Source organism: Monodon monoceros, unplaced genomic scaffold (genome assembly GCF_005190385.1).
Source record: "Monodon monoceros isolate NGI ecotype Baffin Bay Population unplaced genomic scaffold, NGI_Narwhal_1 Super_Scaffold_18, whole genome shotgun sequence".
In the NCBI taxonomy this organism is placed as follows: domain Eukaryota; kingdom Metazoa; phylum Chordata; class Mammalia; order Artiodactyla; family Monodontidae; genus Monodon; species Monodon monoceros.
The window spans coordinates 123,981,719-124,004,712 of NW_021703774.1; the positions used below are offsets into that span (position 1 = coordinate 123,981,719).

Sequence of the window (22,994 nt, forward strand, 5' to 3'; positions counted from 1 at the left end):
GGGGGGTCACCTGGAATAGGCAAACAGCACCAGACTGTCCTCAATTAAAAGCTATCTCCTCCTCCCCAGATTTTTTGATTAAATAACTCCATTATGGATGGCAAATCTCCAGGAACAAGATTAAACTAATTGCCCCTTCATAACTCGATGTCAAATCCTTTAATTCCTTGTATCACTGAATTTTGCAGGGGAAAGAGAGGAGGCAGTAGCACACATGCCAGGCTAGGTCAACTCCTACTCTCTCATCATTTCTATCAACCCTCTTCTCCTTGACTTTGCTCAAGTCCTCCCTCGCTATTTTTATTCTCTTTCTTCCTCCCACAAGTCTCTGAACTTAAGGAAGAGAGAAATGGAGCTGAAAAGGGAACCGATACTTACAGAGCCCCTTCCTAGGTGATAGGCACCGAAGTGGGCATTTTGCAACATTACCTCATGTCATCTTTACATCAGTCCTGAGAAGGTAGGCATTACTGTTCCCATTTTACAGACTTGGGAACTGAGATGCTGAGTTAAGGAGCTTGCCCATGGACACAGAGATAATAAGATACGGATTCAAAAGCCTGTGTTCTCTCTACTTAACCAATGGGCTTCAAGGAAGTGCTCTTTTTCTTGGTCCCCTTGCTATAGCATCAACCTGCCCCTAAAACAGAGCACTTCCCGTAGAGATTCTTGGGCCAGAATATGCACAGCAGAGTATTAAAGTTGAGAGGAATTTAAAAATAATTGAATCACAGACCCTGATTCAATGTAGATGAGAAAGTATACTGTGGTGGTTTTTATTTGTTGTTTTTTTTTTTAATATACTGTGTTTTTAACTTGGCAGAAAGGAGGCAGATGCTGGAGTTCAAGTCCTGGCCCTCGAAACTTCAGCTGCCTCTTGATCTTTCGGAGTTGATGTCTTCCGTAAAATAAGGTGAGCACCACCTCCTTGCCTACTTAACAGTGTAGCTTGCTCATTACATCTTTCTGATCATGACAGCTTTTGTAAAACATGAACCATTATTATAATGAACCATCCATATAAAAAATGCTTGCTGATTGATTGATTAGGGGAACTGAAATATATGAGTCATATAAAAACAAGGTGTCTTTCTTTAACATTTAAAACAAAGGTGACACAGCAGCAATTAAGCCTATCAGCTCAGCCTTGCTCTCTTGTCACGTGGAACACAGGAGAGAGTGTATGTAGAGTGACATGCGCTCTTTAGGCACCATTATAGTGATAGCCTTCAAAGAGTTTGTGAGTAATCAGAAATTATTTGTAAAATGTTTTGTATGAGTTATTGAAATTTTAATTTTTTCCTCTGGAAAGAGAAACAGTAGCTTTCATCAAAAGTAGTATAATATAGTGGGTAAAAATTTTGAATTGGAAACCAGAACTTCTGAGTTTAAATCTCAGCAACTTCACTTACTAGCTGTGACATCTTGGGTGAGTTAATTAATTCTTCTATGCCTCAGTTTTCTCATCTGTAAAATGAGGGTAATAATAGTACCTATCTCATAGGGTGGTTGTGTGGATAAATGAATTAACATATGTGAAGCAACTGAAACACAATCAGTGAGCAAATTTTCATAGCTGCCAACCAGCAACACCATCGCCATCGTAAGTTCTCTAAGTGGTCTCTGACCTTAAGGATGTTTATGAGTAGTCACCATGAGACACACTCCATTGTTCTGATTAAAAATAGCTATCATTTACTAAGCAACTCCTTTGGGCCTTACGTAAATATAATTACAAAGTACTAACTACTTTACATGCACTACTTCCTTAATTTTTAAAAGGATCCTATGAGGTGAATAGTATTATTAAAATGATTTTACACCTGATTAAGCCTTGACTGGGGCTTAAAGGTTTAAGTAACTTACCCAGGATCATGTGGATAATGAGTGCAGAGCCAGAATGCAAACTTGATTCTGACTTATCCCAGAGCAAAAATTTGTAATCAGTATAGAACTAAATGCTTCTAGTTAAGGACAACTTCTCAAGGTAAGTCAGCAGTGATCCTAGACTCACCAAAGAACAAAAGTAAAGGAATCAACGGCAGCTCATGACACAAGGAAAAGATGATATTGCACCAAGAATTAAAATATAGCATCTGTCTTTTCAATTCCAGGAAAGCTATGAGAGCCACAAGATTCAAAGTACCTAGTGAGCAAAGCACGTCGCTGAAGATGTGTCCCTGTGGGTTCTGGAAGAAACGGAGATGTCTACCTCTGAGATCCTGAGAGGGGTGAGGAAGTCAGGAGACTGTGAAATGGAGGCCAGAGGGGAAGCTGACCACATAGGCCCACATATTCAATCAGGACTGAGTGAAGACAGGACCACAAGGGGAAGTTCAACCTCTATGTACTGCTTGTGACATCAGCTATACATTGTTTTCTGATAAGCTTGTAGTTAGTTAGCACGAAGGTTGGACCAAGTGTGTCCAATATTTCTGATGCTAGCTCTCAGTGCCTGCTACATAGAAGGTGCTTACCAAATATTCGGTGAATTGATTCGAAGAAGGCTGGAAAATTATGTCATTTCTCCATGAAATAAATTTGGTGGGGATGCACAATATAGGATCCCATTGGGAATGCTAGTCTTCAGTACGGTCTCCTGAAGAAGCACCACACTTATTCAAGGGATTTTGTTAAAACAAAATTAGGGATGCTAAAACAGGAATGCTTCTGGAATGAGCTTCAAAACCAATCCACAGGCATCACAAAACAAGTTATTTTATTAACACATTTTCCCAGTTTGATACTCAGAGTAATTACTGGTCTTGGCTCTAAATGACTTTTGGTCATTTGGGTTTCCTGATTTATCACCATTAATGATATTCTTAAAAATATGCCCCAGGCTCTGCAGACAATTCTAATAACAACAATCAAATAATCCCTAAATGTAGCATCTGAGTGCTTTCTATATTAACTCATGCCACCCTTACAATAGCCCTGTGAAGTAGGTATGGGAGTTATCTTCACCTACTAATGAAGAAACCATGACTCAGGTTTTGTCACTTGCGCAAAGCAACCCCAGGTAAGAGGCAGAGCCCAGTTATTTGAGTAATTGTGACATCGTTGGAATAAGGGTCTATTTGTATCTCCCTCAAATTATCTTAAAGGGAATTAATGGTATTCCATTGTGTATTGAATTTTCATTTTGTTGTTTTTATAAGGGCATATTTCCTTATAGTCCAATCTTGCACCCGTTAATTTATTTAGCCCGTTTGAGAAATTTTTACTTTTTAAGGACAAAACCACTCGTGGAAGATATAATAGAGGTTTGCTTCTACCCTGAATGTAAGGAGTGTGGTATCAAGGGAAGCAGATAGCAGAACTCTTTATCTCATATCTCTGCTTCCATCTTCTCCTTTAAAGGAAAGATCTTTACATTTTATTAGCAGAAAGAGATGGACTACCGTGTAAGGTAGGTGTTCATTTATTCCCATTTTAGACATGAAGAAACCGAGACTCAAATAGGTCTAAGAAACTTGCCTAAGTTTGCAAGAGGTTGAGTTCAGGTCTAACAGATTCTAATATCTTTCCTATAAAATAAGCTGGCACTGTATGCTAGGTCCTTCAGGGGTTAAGTACAAAGTTTCTATTTGTGTTTAAAGAAATATCAATCACAAATGTCCAGTATGGAAAAATTTGATTTAAAAGTAGTTCCTCTAAAAGGTGGAGATTTGGTTCAAAATTAAAATCTAAGATAATCAAGAGACTGCCCAAACCTCTTTAACGGAATTCAAGACTTGAAATACAGATACATTATAATCCAGGATATGAAAAGACAGAATGCTTTTAGGGCAGGGGACTAGAAATGGGGGAGCAAAGCCATGACTCTCAATAAAGTGTCAAGAGTTAGATTAAAAAATTATGTATATACAGATATAGATAAATACATATATACATACATACATATTAGTGTGATGGTTAATTTTATGTGTCAACTTGATTGGCTATCAGGTACCCAGATTAAACATTATTTCTGAGTGTGTTGTGAGGGTGTTTCCACATAAGATTAGCATTTGAATTGGTGACCCTCCCCTATGTGCGTCAGCATTATCTAATCTATTGAGGGTCTGAATAGAAAAGAGGTGGACAAAGGAGGAATTCACCCCCATTTTCTGCCTCATTGTTTGTGCTGGGACACACCTTGTCATCTTCTGCCCTCAGACTGGAATTTGCACCATCAAGTCTTCTGGTTCTCAGGGTTGAGGCTCAGATTGAATTATTTCACCAGCTTTCCTGGGTCTCCAGTTTGTGGACAGCACGTTGTGGGACTTTTCAGCCTCCATAATCACGTGAAGCCAATTTCTTATAATAAATCTATCATCACCCTCTCTCTCTCTCTCTCTCATCTATCTATACACATATATACATATATCCTGTTAGTTCTGTTTCTCTGGAGAACCCTGAACAATACAACCAGTAATAAAGAAACAAACAACTGCAAAGTACTATGTACACATCAGGTACTGTTACTAGGATATTCTGTGTGCTTTCTTCATTCACTCATTTATTGAATAGCTATCTATATGCCCAACGTGTGCCATGTACTGTGCTAAGCACAGGGAACAAAAAGTCAAAGAAGATTTGATCCTTCCAGAGACCAACCATAATCTACAGAAAAATTCCATAAGGACCATTATTACCCTCACTTTACAGAAAAGGAAACAGAAGCTCAGAAGAATTATAGGACTTATCTAAGGTTACATAGGTAGAACATGGCAGACCTGTTATTATTATTATATTATTATAATATTATTATACGTATTATTATACGGCTACCTCCTATTAGCCCAAGATTCTAGAAGAAATTATTTATACAAATGGCCAGAAAGCATTTGGAAAAGAATGTGGTAACAAGAGGTGCCAAAATATGCCATGTAGATTTGTCTTCAGAAGGGTTTCTCCCACAGCTGTTAGGAGTGCTATTGGCAGACAGCCTTCAACTGTCAACACTTCAGGATCTGACTCAGCTGCAGAGAGCCACCTTGGCGAAGGTCATGCCCCTTTCTTAGTCTGCCCATATTGGAGCACTAGCTGTATAAAGGTTATCGATCTCAGCTAAACCCAGGACAACCCGGAAGGGTCATTCTAGCTCACAAGTCCCCCATGTGATTAGCTTAGGCTGTTGTTGGATGTGCAAAACAGCTTAACTTCTCCCTCTGCCCACCCTACCCCACAGGTATTGAGCCCAACATCCTGCACACTAAACTCGGAATTGGAGTCAGCATGCTGCACGGAAAACCTGTTGAGAAAAGGAGGGACTCTGTTCTTTTTTCATCCTCCAAAGAGCACAACTATAACATGAACAAAAGTTACACAGAGACAGCATTTGGGTTTAATAAATTTCTTTCAACAATGAAACAGCCTTCCTCAAAAAGCAGTGAACTTTGTAAGATAGAAGGAGCACTATTACTGTTGGAGGCATCTCTATCAACCAAATAAGTTGGTATTTTACTTAAATTTGTTTCTTTTCATCCTTCTGCTGGCTAACACATAGCATAACATAACTGGTATTTAGAAATTAGTGATTAGAATTCTCTAAAAGGAAACTTCCTAGTTTCAATAGGTTCTGGGAATAATTTTAAGATAGATGGGGAGGAAATCCCATTTTCCAATAACTCCCCAAATTTATCTGAGATTATTTAAGATATAGTGGCACAGAAACTGTGTCAATATCTACCAATATCCATTCACTCCTTTATCTTTTAGTAACAGAACCCTGAATTTTAGCTGGTTATATGTGTATCCAGCCAAAAACTACATTTCCCAGACTCTCTTCCAGCTAATATGGCCATATGACTAAATTATGGCCAGTGGGATCTGGGGGGCAGTGATGGGTACAACTTCTGAATTCAACACTCAAAAGAAACCACTTGCCTTTTATTTTCCCTTTCCTCCATCCCAAGGCTGGAACATGGAGGTGTTTTGTGATGGTAAGGCACCAGCATCCTTGAAAAGGTAGAGCAATAATACAGAAATTCCTGGGTTCTTGAATAACCCCTGGAGCAAGACTCTATTACCCATCTGGACTGCCTACCAGCTTTGACTCTTTTGTGGGATAGAAATAAATCATCCATTTTTTTAAAGCCATGACTATTTTGGTTTCTGTTAAAGCATCTCTACCAATATTCTAACTCATACAGATCCCAAATCAACAACTAAAACCTGGGTGGTTTTCCTTCTTTACCATATCAGCATGATATCTTACTAGGAGACCACAACACGATAAGAATAGAAATTAACATTTGCCTGTGAGTTGACCTCTGCATCCTCCTGTCTTCTTTTTTGGTGCTTGGCCTTGTCCTGGTCCATACTATACTTGATTTCTATATAAAAATCAAGGGCCCAGGTGAGATCTGAACTGGAATTATGTTCATTTGTCTGTAGAGTAAGATTTTTGCCAGTAGCTAAAACCCTGATTTTCTATGTTGCTGAAGCTTTGTTTTGGGGAGGAGTAATTTTCAGATAGGTTTGTTTATACTGTATATACACATAGATATATATGACACATTCATCCATCCATTCATTCATTTCATTCATTTATCGAGTCATTTGACCATGATGTATATACAGGAAACCTATCCAAATAAAATGAAAATCAATTCATGATAAGAGATATCAAACGGGTTACAATTCATTAATACATATTCACAGATAGATGAAAAGAACAAGTGAAACACAACTTTATCTTAAAATTCTTCAAAAGAAATAGAAATCAGAAATTCAATTATGAATATGTTATGAATTATGTTATGAATAGCTTACCATTTGGAATTTTCTTTATTTCTAGTAGTGTAACAATTGATGCTTTTGTAGCGTAAGAACCATAGCCTAAATGAAATATTCTGATATATCATTAACTGGTATAGGTCCTATTTCTCTTTTTGTACCTGAATTAAGTGTAGCTGTGTGAACGTCTGATTGCTTGGCTGGAAACATCTAAAGCTGTGCAAAGCATTCCTCATTTTTATCATGGCACTAACTAGATTTCAGAAGGTTATTTCTATTTATCCAGTTCTGGAGATAAAGTTCTACCTATGTCATTGGTGAAATACACCTATATTTGGTTATGGGTTATCTAGAAGAGGGCATGGATTCTAAAGCCAAGAATATGTTTCCAGTCCAATCGCTCTTTACACTTATGTTTATCCAGAAACGTGCCTACCTTTCCCTAAAGCAACAATCACAGCTCATTTTCTTACAGTTAATGTCAAAAATCACAACTCTTTGGGAATCATAGTAATGAGAGAGCCAGGTTCTCACAGTAGAGGAAACCAGCTGGGAGTGTGGAGGCAGTAGTGGGGGGGGATCCCTTGGTTTGTGGGGCTGCAGGGCTGCAGGAATTGCCTAACCCTGGGATTACTTCCCTGGGTGTCTCCATCTAGTTTTAACATTGTTTCCCTAACATCTTTTTGTCAGTCTCAGCCACGTCATGTCAATATACCACTTTAAAAACTGGTGTTGGGAAGAGCTCAGAGTGACAACCACTCTCCTTGCTGTACCCTCATTATCTGGGAGGAGGAATGACTTGGGCAGGCATATTCATTTTGATAGAAGGGACTTCCCCTTTCCAAGAGTCAACTAGCTTTCAGCAAATATATCCCACACATGTCTGGGATCGTTCTAATAAGTTTTCTTTCACAGAAATTTGTTCACTGAGCCCCATGAACTTGCCTTCTTACACTTATCCTGGTAGCTTTCAAATGACCACTAGGTTTATTACACTCTACAGAGAAGTGGATATAAACTGGTTTCAGGCATTGAAATAAACTTTTACAATTGATAAAAAATGATTTAGTAAGTAAAAAATGATTTGAAAGATGTTAACTGAAAAGTGAAAGTGTGTACAGTTAAAATGCCCCTATTACTAGAAATCACCTGTATTGTAGACCAACATGTGAATTTAAAATCTGTACCCTCCATGGCAGAAGGGAAAGAAAACTAATACATGTTATGCCTCCCTTTTCAAGAAAACATCTTAAGATGGCAAGTGAGTATGATTAAAAATTACCTGAAATATCATTTGCTGTGGTTGGCTACTATTAGCAATCATGTTAGTTGACCCTAACCGTAGAGGTAAAGGCCATTATAAGCACTAAGCACTAAAGAAGGCATCTTTATAGACTTTATTCATCCCAGGCAGGCAAACATTTATTCCCAAAGGATGGGTGATTACAACTCCTTTAGAAAGGTTAGTCGAGATATTCCAGAAGCATCTCAAAAATGGTTCAGCATTTATTAATTACCTCGTTCATGGGAAATGCTGCAGGGAGAGCACATTTCTCTAAAGAAGATGCCAAGAAGCCAAGAACATATTAGCTCCTAGTATGAGAGCCTTCATCTGCTCTTCACAGCTATTTTTAGAAAACAATTGCAGCATTTATCAAGTACTACAGAGAAAACACTGTAAATGTTGGAACTCAGAATGCAGCAGTTAGAGAAATTTAGTAGATAAGAATTGGAGAAGGAAGTACAACTTGTAGAAAAATACAAATTTGATTAATATAAATAAGGCATACCTGTATCTGAGGTGCCTAAATGATGAGATTATTTAAAGCAATTTGATAATAAAATATAATGAAGCTTATGAATTTTAATATCTTTTTAGACTATGATCTATGATGTTAGATTAATATTTCTTTTTGAAGCATTAGCAATGAAAAGGGTTTTTATTTTCCTAAAAAAAAGCAATTTTCTTGGTTTTCTTTCCATGAGTTTTTATGTTTTATATCATAAGAGATGACATTAAGATGTGTTTTTAAAAATCACTATTAGTAAATTTGTATACTTCATATTGTTTTTGATTGTTTCAGGAGTAAGTCTGGATAATCTTTATGTTATTCTTTCCTTCTTTGAAAAATGATTACAGGAAAACATCAAAAAGAAATGTGATCTCGTGCATTTTTACCATTTTGAAAAGCACAGAAACTGCAATATAGAATGAGCATAACTTTCCATGGCTAGAACGAGCTGCTTCAGGTTTATAGACTTCATAAAATGGTGACCGTATGCAGCCTTCAGTTTAAGAAGTTTCTGATCTACTTAACGTGTATGGGCAGAGCACAGCTCTCTGTCCAACCTCACCAAAGCTTGAAATAAAATCCACTCACCACTGGTGATGGGGAAAGTGCAATGTTGCCTATTGATGCCTTCAGTTCATCTACAGTTGCAGCGTTCTTAAGAATGTCTTTAGCTTGCAATGGCTTAATCTTGATATTAAACTTCTTGTGTGATTCTTCTTCCTCTTCCGATTCGCTTGAAGAATAAAAGTGCTTTCCTTTGGTAGGTAGAACACAGTTAAAGATACGTAACGCTTTTTTTCTACTGGGAGGCAATGATGAGTATAAGACATGAGTGACTGCACATAGAGGCAGCAGAAGTATCCTTAGATGGTAGAAAATCAAAGCAAAACAAACAAAAATCAAAGGGTAAAGAAGGAAAGAGTTAGAATTTATTCACCTTTCCTTGGAGCAGGATTAAGGATGCTGAATTTCAAGGAGCGATGGTTACAAAGTTGGCCATTTGTGTCTCACTCAGCACACACAGTGATAGGCGTGACAGGCCCACGGGAACTTCCTCTTACTGTGGAGACAGGAAGGCCTCTCTACTGATGATTTGTGATGATTTTTAACTGCTTCAGAGTGTGACCTGCTCTTACCAGAGATGGTTTGCAGGCAAAGCACAAGTCAGAGCTATTTTCCAGCCACCATTAGTGACGTTGTCATATCAGATTTCAGCAGACAACCCAGTACCCGCAATTTGTACAACTGTTTTTCAGCACAACTTTTCTCTTTCTCCTCTCTCTCTCTTTTCTATGAATAGAGCAAGGCAAAATGCCTGCTTGTTAGTGATCAGGCTGTTCTCTGTGCTGTTTATTCATCTCTAATACAAGGGACAACAGGACTTGAGAAGCTTGGGTTTCAGCACCTTTTCAATACAAAATTTATCACCCTGCTGAGAGCAAATGAAAATGAAAATGAAAATATAAAGAAAGGATATAGCCGGGTTCCTCAGGTCTGATGCTGTAGCCTTCTTCATCCAGCTCAGGCGAGTTCTATAAAATACAAGTGCACATCAAGCAATTATTATCCTGACAATGATAAAGGAATTATTCATTTTCCTTCAAGGGTCTTCCAGTTAAGGTTATAGACTTGTCTCTTGTTTTGGAGGTGAGTGCTGGGCCCTATATGTTTAGATATTTACTCACGGATATTTGGAGAGTCTTCCTATTGGGAAAATAAACTAGTAATCAACTGTCAATGAAAGAAAACATTCAAACAGAATTTATCATGCATTTCCTGTAAGCCAAAGACTATGCTGAGCAACATGGCATGGATACAAAATGCAAATTATCTTTCGACTGTATTCTGGTAAGCAAAAGTTCAAAAAAATGCGAAACACAAAACATCAGTGATAGGAGTTTGAAAGGAGAGGAAATTTGTGAGGTTTGGAAGAATTAGGGAGTCTGTGTGTGCTTTTCGGGCCAGATGGAGAGGAGAGGGGAGTCAGTGGTGAGGAAGAGCCTGTACTGAGACACCAAGGCAGGAATGGACAGTATGATTCCTGTAGGGAAAGGGAGAGGCAATGGTGACAATGACAGGACTGGAAAGGAAGCTGTATGGTGGGAGACCATGGAAAAGAAGACCATGGCTGGGGGCTGGGGAGCAACATGCTGGGGGAAGAGTCTGGACTTGATATGGCTACTGCAGCTTCTCAATTAAGGTAGGACATGCTGAAAGCAGAATCTTAAGGTGTTGGAAATATGCTTCAGGATATATTGGGGACAGAAGAAACTGGAGAAAGGAAAACTAATTTAAGATGCTTGCATCAATTCAGGTGAGATGTGCTAAGTAAATGACCAAGTTGTTCGTGGTGGGAAGGGAAGAATCAAGGACATTTGGAAGGACAATTTGTTAGTTCTCAGTAACAGACTGGTCATAGGAGAAAAAGAAGATGGAAGGTTCAAGAAGACTCCAAGATTGCTCTCCTCAAATTCTGGGAGTACTCCTGGCTGAACTCATTCTAACAGAAGGCAAGTAACATTTTTAGGAAAAAGACAGGAAAGATAAAAGATAGTTTGCATGACTGGGATAAGAGTTATATTTTAGTTCCTATTATATGATAAGTACTGTGACCCACGCTTTATTTTACTGACCCTTCATAACAATCATATGCAGAAAGAATTATCCCATCCACCAAGGAGGAAACTAAGAGGAATTAGACGCCATTTCTCAAGGAAACACACCCAGCAAATGGTAGACCTGGGCCTTGATCCCAGGTATTTTGAGGCTCAACTCTATGCCTGAGAGAGGAAAAGGGTACAGAGTTCAAGGGCAGCCTCTTGAAGTTGAGGTCATAGGCCTGGAAGTAAAGAAGACAGAGCTGGAGAGAGAGATTTTGGAGTCACTGAAGCAAAAGACATACCATGACCACGGAGAGAGAAGAGGGCCTGAACGCCATGGAAAAGCTGCCATTTATTGGGCATTTATTGTCTCCCTCTGTCCTTTCAGTACTCAAAGCTACTTTTTAAAAGCAAGTGTATTAAGGTTACTTTCCTGCTAAAAACCTGTCCCTGGCTTCTCACTGCACTTAGAATAATAGTCAGCACCACTGTGCAGCCCACAAGGCCCTGCCTGATTCTCACAAGGCCTTCTTCCCACTATTAACGTTTATGATTTGATTGCTGCAAGCTCTTTCCCATTTCAGGGTCCTCATAAATGTCCTTCTCTCTGCCTGGAAGTCTCCTCCCTCAAATGTGCAGTCAGTTAAACCCTACTTAAACTTTAGGGCTTTGCCTGAAGGCCACATCCTTCCCTAGGCCTTCCCTGCCAGAAACACGATGATATAATCTATTAAGAATAAAACCTTTATTATTACTTAGAGAAAGTGGAGTCTAGTGTATAATTACAAACACAGTTCCTGTGACCCGAGTATTTTTTAGGACCAAGCAAATTCGAGGGAAATTCTGCTTCATTTAAACACTTACATGTTGACAGGACAGCGCTAGGGTTTAGAGTTTAGATGGGGTAGCAGAAGTACTTGATGAGTAATTTCGTATTTTAATTATCATGCTTCTTGTTTGCTTAGAGTATCCCATTCCTGTGTATTAAAGAATTCTACAAAACATAACAAAAATCTTTCTGGGTGAAAAAGTGTTAATTTTGAGAAAAGAAATCATCCTTCCTTAATATCTTTAGTAATTTCCTTTATAACATTATTTGTGAACAATTTGGATGTAGGATAACATAGGGGCTATCGTAGATCTAGGGAATTAAACTGCTAAAAATATCAAAAGATCTCAATTCTGGGAAACAAATATAAGAGAGGACCAGGTAATGAGGTTGACAGAATGACATGTTTTGGACTGCACGGGTGGCATGAAGAATTTAACCTTTCTGAGCTTCAGTTTTCTTTTCTCTAAAATGCAGATAATGTAGTATTTACCTTCTAATGTGGTAAGAATTCAGTAGCATATAATATTATAAATGGTGGTTGTTATTATAAAAATAAAATTCTTCTTATTAACAAATGTGCAAAAGCATTAACATCAATCTTAATTCTTATGAAAGGGGAGGCTGGGCCAGACAGTCACCTAAGGTATAAGTACAAAGGCATTCTGTAGGGACTGTGAATTTGGGCACTTACTATGCAATAGAAATGATTTTGGATGTGAGTATGGTCTACACGTTTTCTATGATTAGAAATCTAAGAGCCATTGTGTCCATTTTGTTGTGGTTGGTGAAGTGTGTGGTGATGAGGTTAATTGCTTTCTGGGGGAATTATGAGGAGAATTTAGGTCTCAGCTGGGATTCACCTTCGCTCCTTGAGAAGCAACAAGTGATTGTCATTTGACCTAAGAAAAATCTGTACCACGAGGCTATAATAATTATCATGAGCTATGATATGAAGGTTTGTATTCTCTCCAAACTTATATGTTGAAATCCAAACCCCAAGGTGATAGTACTAGGAGGTGGGGCCTTTGGAGGTGATTAGGTCACGAGGCAGGAGTCCTCATGGTTGGGGTTAGTGACCTTATAAAAAAGACCCCAGTGAGGTTACAGCTAGAAGGTGCCTTCTATGAACCAGAAAGTGGGCACTCAACCAGACACCAAATCTGCTGGTACCATGATCTTGGACTTCCAGGCTCCAGAACTGTTAGAAATAAATATCTGTTGTTTACAAGCCATTCAATTTTTAGTATTCTTGTTAGAGCCGCCCGAATGGACTAGGACATTATGAAATCAAGGCCCAATACTCAAAGCTGCTTAGAAATATAACCAGGACTGAAACATCTGGAGTTAATATTTTAAAAAGCATTTTTTGAACACATATTACAGGCTAGGCAGGCTACTGAAATATTCTGCAAATAATTAGCTCAATGAATCCTCGCAACAGTGCTATAAAATAACTACTGACTTCATTTTTGCTGGCCAGCAAATAACCAAAGCCACACATAGGGGATATATGGAGGGGCCAGGTCTTGAACCCAGGTCTAATAGACTCTAGTGCTCTTAACTGCTACCTGTGCCGGCACTTCCTAATGAGGTGTTTCACTTATTTCTGTGTCCTATTTTAAATACAAGAATGCCTCGACTCGTTTTCACATTCTGAAATATTTATAAAGACAAACAATCTTCTGATACTCACGTATCTTTCCCAATCAATTTCCGCATAAAATCCATTTGGTGCCCCATTGCTTTTCTTCTGTAATAAATTTGAAAATACGTTTAGAAGAGAAACAATTGAATGAAAAAAAAAAAAGGAACAAAGAACACTTCACTCTTATCTGGATTTAGCAAGAGCTATCCAAACCCAACACTGGAAAGACAAATTAGAGCAGCCTATTAAGCGGCCACATTGGTGTAACTGAATGGTAAATTGAGCTGCTGTGACACTGCATAAAAGAACTTACACACTTATTTCACAAAAGACTGTAGGATACCTAAGCATAGAGATATTAACAACTAGCTGTTCAAATTTTATTCAATTACTAGAGAGTCAGCAGCACCTACGTTATAATTTCATCCTCTATACCTTAGGGGATATACCCAGATGTATATACATATTTAAATGGAAATATTTTGACTTCTACATTACTCTCATATACAATTAGTTCCAACAGATCCAAAGAGTATTCATCCCAGCCATTAACTAGTCTTCTTTTAACTTTTCTGACACTGACTCAACTTTTTCCTAACCACCCCCTTGACAGAATATAAAGGAAATCAGCTCCAAATTAGTTAATTCAGCCTGTAAGTATTAAAAATAGTGCTGATATTCTTTTCAGGTGGCTTTTCTTACCAAATTATTAATATAGAATTTGAGGATTAAGAGTGGATTTCTATCATCCATGCCTCCTAAGCCTCCATGAGCACACATCATTACAAGTGACTGGGTATCAGCATTGTCCTCTCAGGATTGTCTTAAAGTTCTATTTTGGCCCCTAGACAACCATGGCATGTATGGCCATAAGAACTTGAGCAAGGATGTGGCATCATCCAAATTGAAATTCCTGGGATTCTCTACTTCTTGTGAGCAAAGGACAAAAACGCAAATGAGGTTGGTAATGGACAGTCCATTCAACAACATTCCTGTAGTTGGCACATGGAGCAACAGTATGTCACAGAGATCAGCACTCACAGATCTCACAACAACACGCATCAGATGCTGACATGACACACGAGGCTTGAGGACAGGACACGTAATTTCGCAGTCACAAATGAAGGCCAGTTGAAATAAAATATGAACAGCCGACAATTTGACAAATAGGCAGGAGAAGAAAGCTTTGCATCTATGCATATAGGATCACTAGAAAACCAAATCAGAGGTAAACCTAGTAACCATCATCACTGAGTAATACTTACTGCATGTTGACTGGGCACTCTAAGAACAGTAGTTTAGTAAGGGTGAAGTGCCTAGGGAATAATGTGTTCATTATCTTCCTCCCTCTTCCTGTACACTAACACTGCACTGGAATTTACAAATGCACCAACTCTGCCCCACCTCCACCAACCAGCGCCCCAGAATACAGGGCTGGTACCCCCTTCGTCTGTGTCTTGCTCCTGACAAAGATAATGTACTTCGTCAGACTACATCATTTTAACCTTCTCACAGAATTGCCTTCATTGAATTAGTGCTTCAATGACATTCTTTCTTCTTTGAACAAAGGTTGCTTTAAAAACCTGCCACATCAACTCTGCACCTGTATGAGCTATGAAGCTGCTTTTGAGGACATGGTCCATTAAATAATGTGCCATCTAATTAAAAAAAAAATCTCTTTCATAGTGAATGGGCATGGTTCCTATTTTCTTTTCATCATATTTGCTTTCTTTTAAAATTTCTACTTTACCAATCTGTTTGCATATGTCTTCTTTGCAAAATTCTCCAAATCCTTCTTAGATAGCATGTATAATAAATTCAAAATACAAATGTAATGTATAATAATGAGAAATCAAATAAACTAAGCTGATCTCAAAGAACTAAACTGATGAATTTTGTGATCAGTATAGCACTATTAATAGACCTTTTAGTTATCAAACAATTCTTCAATACAAAGAATTGTTATCTGAAAACTAAAGAGATTAGATAAACTACTGAGTTCAAAATTTTCAAAGTTCTACAGTTGTTTGCTTCCATGATAAGCTCATCTCCATAATCAAAGCCTTTCAAAACCAAGATAGTTGATATGTTCAGCTAAACAAAAACAAAATAAATATATGTGTGTGTATGTTTCTTTCCTGACAACATATATCCGACATTATGACTAAAAAAGTTCCTCGATTTTTTGAATTTTATAGATCTGGGCTGAGTGAAAATTTCCCAGTTTCCATGGAAACCAATGGAAGATTGAGATAAAGAGAAAGCAAAGCCTATAAAAAGAAATTTTCCTTTAAAATAGAAACATTTTAAACATAAGTACTAAACACAAACAACAAATCATAAAAATACATTCTTTGGGGCAGACATTCAAAACATATGCAAACACACACACACACACACACACACACAGATTCATTAGAGAAATTGGCAATTTGGCCTCATTCATACTAGTGAATTCTTACAAATATATTTGGTTTTGCAAGTGGATATTATCAAGTTAAAGCTAATCCAGAACCTGGCTGAAATTCTTCTGGTCAAACTCCAAGGAAGAAACAATTCTCCTGGTTTAACCATTTAAGCAGCTCATAGTGGTAATATGGAGGTAATGGCTGTATTGATTTTCAATTGGAAAACAGTGAAAAAGCAAGGAAGTATGTAAGTTAAGTGGGGAAATATTATTTAAAAACTAAGCTTACTATTTAAAGCAATGTTGGCTATTCATCAACATATAAACAGTGATTTTTCTCTTGGAGTATAATTATTTATTCTTTTAATTCTTTTCTGTATTTTCTAAAATTCCACAATTAGCACAAATAACTTCTACAACTTGAATATATGACTGTTATTTGAAGATAATTGAGGCTTACAGCAATGTTGATCACGTTTTAATAGGTATTTTACTTTGGTCAGGTTTATTATCTGCTCTCAGATAATATCATGGTTTAAATCAATAAACGTAGTAACAGTTGTGTTCAATTACACATTCATCAAAGTTCTTAATTTCCATCGTGAATGCTCTTCTTTTCCAAGGTCAGATCATGGCCACATAGCTTTCCTTGGCGAGAAGTATTAAAGGCACATGATACACTGCCTAAATATAATCTTTTTGCCATTGAGACAGACTTGACTCACTTTGTATAGAACAGCACTATCCAATAGAACTGTCTGTGAAGAAGTAAATGTTCTGTATGTGTGCTGTCCAATATGGTAGCCACTAGCCACAAGTAGCTGTGGAGTACTTGAAATGTGACAAGTGTGACTGAGGAACTGAATTTTATTTCTGAATTAAAAAATTATTTACTTAATTAAAGTATAGTTGATTTATAATGTTTCAGGTGCATAGCAAAGTGATTCAGTTATATATATATATATATATATATATTCTTTTTCAGATTGTCTTCCATTATAGGCTATTACAAGACAATGAATATAGTTCCCTGTGCTCTACAGTAGGCCCTTGTTGTTTATCTAGTTTTATATATAGTAGTGTGTATCTTTTAATCCCAAATTCCCAGTTTATCCCCCCCTTTCCTTTGGTAACCGTAACTTTGTTTTCTATGTCTGTCAGTCTATTTCTGTTTTGTAAATAGGATTTGTATCATTATTTTTTTTTTTGGATTCCACATATAACTGATATCATATTATATGATATTTGTCTTTCTCTGTCTGGCTTACTTCACTTAGTACGATAATCTCTAGGTCCATCCATGTCGCTGCAAATGGCATTATTTCATTCTTTTTTATAGTTGAGTAATATTCCATGGTGGAATATTCCATGGTGGAGTTCCAAGATGTGGTGTATATATGCACCACACCTTTATCCATTCAGCTGTCGATGGACATTTAGTGAGCACTGAATTTTAAACAGCCACATGTGGCCACCGTGTTGGACAACACAGTTATAGCTGTTGCATAGTCTGGGACAGGATCAGCATCCCAAGTCCATTGTCAAGTACATTAGATCCCACAGGCCAAGGTCCTGCCAAATTCCTGATGTTACTGAGATGGTGCTTATCCTAATAAACAACTACTCAATTTGTATGGTGGTGTTTATATTACAGCCAAGGCTTTTTTATAGATAGCATATTCTTTTTAAAATCTGAATCCCTATCCTTTGTGTAAGACATAGGAATCACACGTCTCTTATGCCTGATCACTTTTTAAAAGTATATTCAGATGTCAACATATAGAGTCTGTTTGGTTGATTTAAAAATTGGCCCTGGGTAATCAGGAAGTAATTGGGAAATATTATCTAAGAAAGAGTCTTATTAAATGCTACTGTTGTTTTTTCAAATTTCAAATTGGGATTTTACTCACTGTTTCTACAACCCCTTGGATATCTTAAACTAAAATCTGTTTCCTTACCGAAACTTTTTTTCCTCCTTCACGTGCGCACTCTGCTTTGTTATTGTAGGGTGGTTCATGTGGGCTGGGCTGCTGGAATTGATTGTTTTCATGTAGAAAAAAGTTGTTAAAGGATCTGTTTGTTCTTCAAGACACATATAAAGAATCACATGGAGTCAGCAAGCATACCATAGAAGAAATAATGTCTAGGCCAAATTGTAGGGCCTACCAATCTTGGCAGGGTTCTTGAAGCAAAGAGTGGACTTTGGGGCCCATAATGAGGCTCTATTCAGCAGGCCGGTGTGGCTAGGCCAGGAGAAGAAGGGAAGGAGGAAGAGGCACCCCAGGCACTAGGGATGATGTGGATCGAGTCCTTACTCAGCCGGCACTTAATTTACAGGTAGAGAACAGACACCGGGACACACCAAAGAGACTTAATAAAAATGGTTGCATTTCTAATGGACGTCTGAAAAGGCTAGCTCCATCATATATTCCCCTGGATCAAAGCCTTCCTGGGAGACATCAATACACACAGCACACACAGGTGACAGCTCCAAATCCGGACCCTTTCTTGCACACGTGTTCAGGATGAGCAGAGATCTCCTCACAGCAACGGCCGTGACCCCCCAGTGCCCCCAGTCTAGGTGTGGATGGAAATCTGAACTGCTTAGGAAAAACTTAGAGTGTATCCTGCACAAAACAGAGTTTGTCTCTGGGTTAGACTGCATCATCACACACAGTTGCCTGAAGCTTCAGACATTGAGACAGACAGCTCGGCCGAGGGTAGGCATTTTCAGCCAGTGGGGAGCAAGGTAAGCCCATCTTGATACGTGCAGCCTGGCCACAGAGGCTCTGTAGATAAAACCTCAAAAGCAGTGTCACTAGAGATGGGCTTCACTGGATTTTTGAGAAACTGAATTTAAACAGTTAAATCTATCGTGTGGCCCCTGCATGGACAAAGTCGTCTATAAGCATTAAATGGGTACACCACAACCTGTAGTTTGTAGAACCACATTAGTGAAACCATAAATTTCAACTTCAGATATTCAAAAAGCAATAATTTGAAAGCTAACTCAGCCACATAAACGTGGACTGGCTCCACAGACATGAGGTCTTAAAGAAATCAGTCTGAGTTTGAAAGAAAATCAGGTTGAGATTTCCAGGGACTGAATGCGAACAGAAACTTGGACCCCTACAGCACTGATCTCATAAGACGTTCTCAAAATTTGGTGACCATAGTATGTGGAAAAAACTTGAGGCACATTTCCAAATAGTAAAATTAGCAGCTGGCCAATAATTTCCAGTTACCTAGGAAGCTGTACACCCTGTTTCTGAGAACCTGCATTTATTTAGAATGCAGCCTGTTTTCCAAACAGCTCTGTGTTATTTCCTGAGAAATCGAAATTAAATAATTCTTCCTTCCTAAAATCATGACCATTCATGGCATTTCCAATTAAGGAACAAAGAAGGCACATCTGCTGATAAATAACTTGATGTGACTGAGAATGGTGACAGTGAAGGAGGATCGGGGAACTCAGGGATGAAGCCCTGACTTAGGGTGGGCAAGTCCGCAGAATCATGGCTGGGCTTATTGACTCAGCACATACTCAGAGTTGCTTGCTACACGCCCGCCAGGACTGTGCCAAGCACTGGGATGCATGTTCTGCTCGAGATTTAAACTCGTGGTCCCTAGAAGACCAGAGAACTCTGAGATAGCAGTGGGGCCTTGGGAGACAATGAACAGCAGCGTGGGAGGAGCTTTAGAGAAAGGAAAAAGGACAAGACTGAGGGTGCCACAGGGAGAGAAGCAAGAAACAGCAAACCAGCCTGGAAGCAGCAGGGAGGGAAAGCAGAGACTATCTCACAGAGCCTTGCAAGGGTCAGAATGAAGGGAACAAGAGAACTTAGGGAGGGGACCAAGACAGAAGCAAAGAGAAGACACAGAAGCAGAGAGTACCTGAGACAGAGTTAACGAGAGGGCTCTGAGCCAGAAGCAAGAGGTGAGGAGAAGCTGAGTCTTCTGGGTCTTTTTTTTCCCCTGCTGAATAGAGCCTTGATTATAGTGTTACCCAATGTCTGATAAATTTCAGTCTACTTTCTTAACATTTCATGGCGAGAACTACATGAATGCAAAAGGCGTCCCAAAGCTAAGAACCTTGAGTCAAATATGGGAGAAAAACTCTTACCATAGCTGCAATTAACACCCCAATTTAGGTCTAATATTATAAAGGGTGATTTTTCAAGAAAATATTTTTAACTATCTGGTTTATTTTCATTCCCACTTCAGCCCAATGAGCCTAATGCGAGTCCCTTTTTTTTTTTTTTCCTTCAGTAACAGCTGTTCTTTTGAACCTTCTGAATAGGCATCTGATTTAGATCTGAAGGAAGTCATTTTAGAAGCTGGTGCAGACTCGCATAAGCACAACTCAGATAAATCCAAGCCCATGCACCACAGATTTCTTTAAAAAGCAAGAAATCTGGTGACCAGCAAGGAATCAGAGTTACTGTTGAATCTAAACCCAGTGGACACATTTTCCTCCTCCAGCCTGTAAATTCAGGCATAAATGGTTTCAAGACTATTCCCTACTTATGAACTTAACATAGAAAATGTATCTGCAGTTCAACTACGAAAGAGGAAGAGCTTCTTTCAATTTTATTGGATCTCAGATCCATTATGACTTTGTGGCTTCTGCTGGAGAAAAACATTCTCATATAAGGAGCTCTTATATCATTAAATAGGAAATGAAATAACAGTTGATGGTAGCAGCCCCTGCAGGAACTGTCTGGCTCCTGACCCACCATATTGATGACTGGTTTGCGTGCCTACTCTGGGGCAGGGTTTTTGGTGAATGCAATAAATAAGTTTAACTTGACCAAGACTGCATTTATGTCCCATGCAATGACTACAAAATTTACAACAAAAAAAGTTGTAACTGAAAAGTCATTTAAGCTAATTTTTTTCCCCTTGCAGAAAAAAAAAAAAAGAAGAAATGGGGCTTTAAGAAATTTAAACTAGCATAGGTTGAAGTGCAAACCTACTAATAATGGTCATTTAAATACTTACAATTCCATCTCTATCTGGTGAACCTCTGTAACAAAAAGAAATTGGTAGCTATTAGGAAAATGAATCATTCTTGCTACATAGTCTCAAGTATGACAATAAGAATCATTAACCACCTTTCTCCCCCCTCTCACGAGTTCCAACCCCAGTAAACCTGGCTAATGAAAGCCAAATCAAAACAGATTGGTTGAGTGATATTTGAGTGTGGGGTGTGTGTATGTGTGCGTGGGAGGGAGAGTCTCATTAAAAACCGAAATCCAAAAGGCACAAGTTGCTGGTGCAGTGTCTTGAGAGGAGAATTCATTAAGAGCTGTCCCACCCAGCAGCCTTCTATTTGAAACTACCACCAGGAATGCAAACCCATTTGTTCTCTCTCATCTTCTCCCCATAAGTGGTCTTGAATTTCCCCTTATAAGAAGGAACTTCTTATACTTATAAGAAGAACTTATAAAACTACAAAGTAGTTTTCAACTTACTTTGAGAATCTATATTTTCTTCCATATTTCTAGAGTTACTGCTCCTTTGATTACAGAACAGGAAATGGAGGGCAATTTTGCTAACTGGCTTGCTTTGATGACTAAAGTCCAGGGTATTTAATCCATGGTGAAGCTAGGCTGCAGTGCTTAACAATAAGGGCTTTAGAGTAGGATGAAGCCAGGTGTCCGGACTCCACCACTTATTAGCTCTCTGACCTTGAACATATTGATTATTACTTAGTTCTCTAAGCCAGCTTAAATATGATAAGGTATATAAAGAACTTATAATGGTTCCCGACACATACTAAGTATTCAAAAATGTTTGTTTGTTTGTTACAGGTTTTTTCCTCTTCCGTGATGTCTCTACCCTAGGAACACAAAGCTGTTCACTTGCAGCCATGTTAGACTTTATAGCAATAGAGGAAGGGTATTATTATTGTTACTTTGGAAAACTGGGCTAGAGGAATCAGAGAAAGAGAGAAGAAAAAGAGTAGTCACTTTATAACTTCTTATATTAATTAATTCTGTAAGGAGCTAGAAAAACATTATTCTATTAACATGGAGACCAGAATTATGCTTAGATGGGGACCTGCATGGTTTGGAAGAAAACCTTAGTAAGTGCTTGGGTGGACTATGAAATCTTGAAGAGTTTGGTGTGGTTGGAACTGTTCCTTAGCAGGTGGGACCAAGTGACAAAATTGTTTATTGCTTCATAGAGTGGGACAGAGGAGAGAGAGAGAAATGCAGAGTTGGTGGGACATCTTCTTGGCTTCAAGATGTGATTCTCCTTCTCCCACCACCTCCTTCAAAATTAGCAGAATATTCTACTTGTATTACAAAACACTTGATGGGAGAGCATCATTTTCCATAATAATTTCTGTGTCCATGTGGATACAGGGATGAATCAGTGATACAGGGGCTAGAAGCAGAGAGGACCCTGATATTGAAAGACCATGGGAGTTGACAGAAATCTTAGGATCTTTGGACATTCGCTGGCTATGGGAAAAAGTTGGTTCAAAGAAATTTCATCTAAGATAGAAAGATAGGAAGAGTCTTAGCCAATAAAAGTTATATATAATTCATTGAACAACTATTGAGTGCTTATAATAGGCCAGGCACTAGGCTAGGGTCAGGAGATAAAATAATGAAGAAGACATGCTTATCATAGAGAGAATGAGACAGGCAAGTAAATCCAGTGGGCTATTATGGCCGCAGTAAACCCAGGTGGTAGGAAAGTACAGAGGAAAGGTACCAACCCATATTCATCAAAGTCAATTTTCCCTAGATTTGTACACTGCAAAAAATGAGCATTTCTTACTAGGATTTTAGCCTCTGCTAAAGGAACTGATAGAGAAGAGATTGCATCAAATTTTGCATAGGACACATCCAGAGGCACTGATCCTCGTGGGGTTGTCTTTCGGGGCAGGTGATAGATGTGGAGAAGACAAGGCTCTGGAGATAGCCCTGGCTGTGGTGTTGCCCACTATTGGTCCAGGTAGAAGGGCATAGCTATAGGG

At 38.5% G+C, this 22,994-nt stretch overlaps 1 protein-coding gene across 5 annotated transcripts in view; it reads right to left on the minus strand.

The window, feature by feature from the left end:
- SGIP1 (SH3 domain GRB2 like endophilin interacting protein 1) overlaps positions 1-22,994 on the minus strand; it is a 209,721-nt gene that overhangs the window by 87,487 nt on the left and 99,240 nt on the right. For 4 of the 5 annotated variants that reach the window (XM_029230276.1, XM_029230277.1, XM_029230275.1 and 1 more), the window contains exons 4-8: positions 21,005-21,029; positions 17,962-18,033; positions 13,645-13,701; positions 9,997-10,051; positions 9,108-9,283 (exon numbers count right to left, since the gene is read on the minus strand). In XM_029230276.1, coding sequence (XP_029086109.1) covers positions 9,108-9,283; positions 9,997-10,051; positions 13,645-13,701; positions 17,962-18,033; positions 21,005-21,029 — 385 coding nt within the window. The remainder of the gene's footprint in view (positions 1-9,107; positions 9,284-9,996; positions 10,052-13,644; positions 13,702-17,961; positions 18,034-21,004; positions 21,030-22,994) is intronic. The other variant, XM_029230278.1, reaches the window with a different exon arrangement.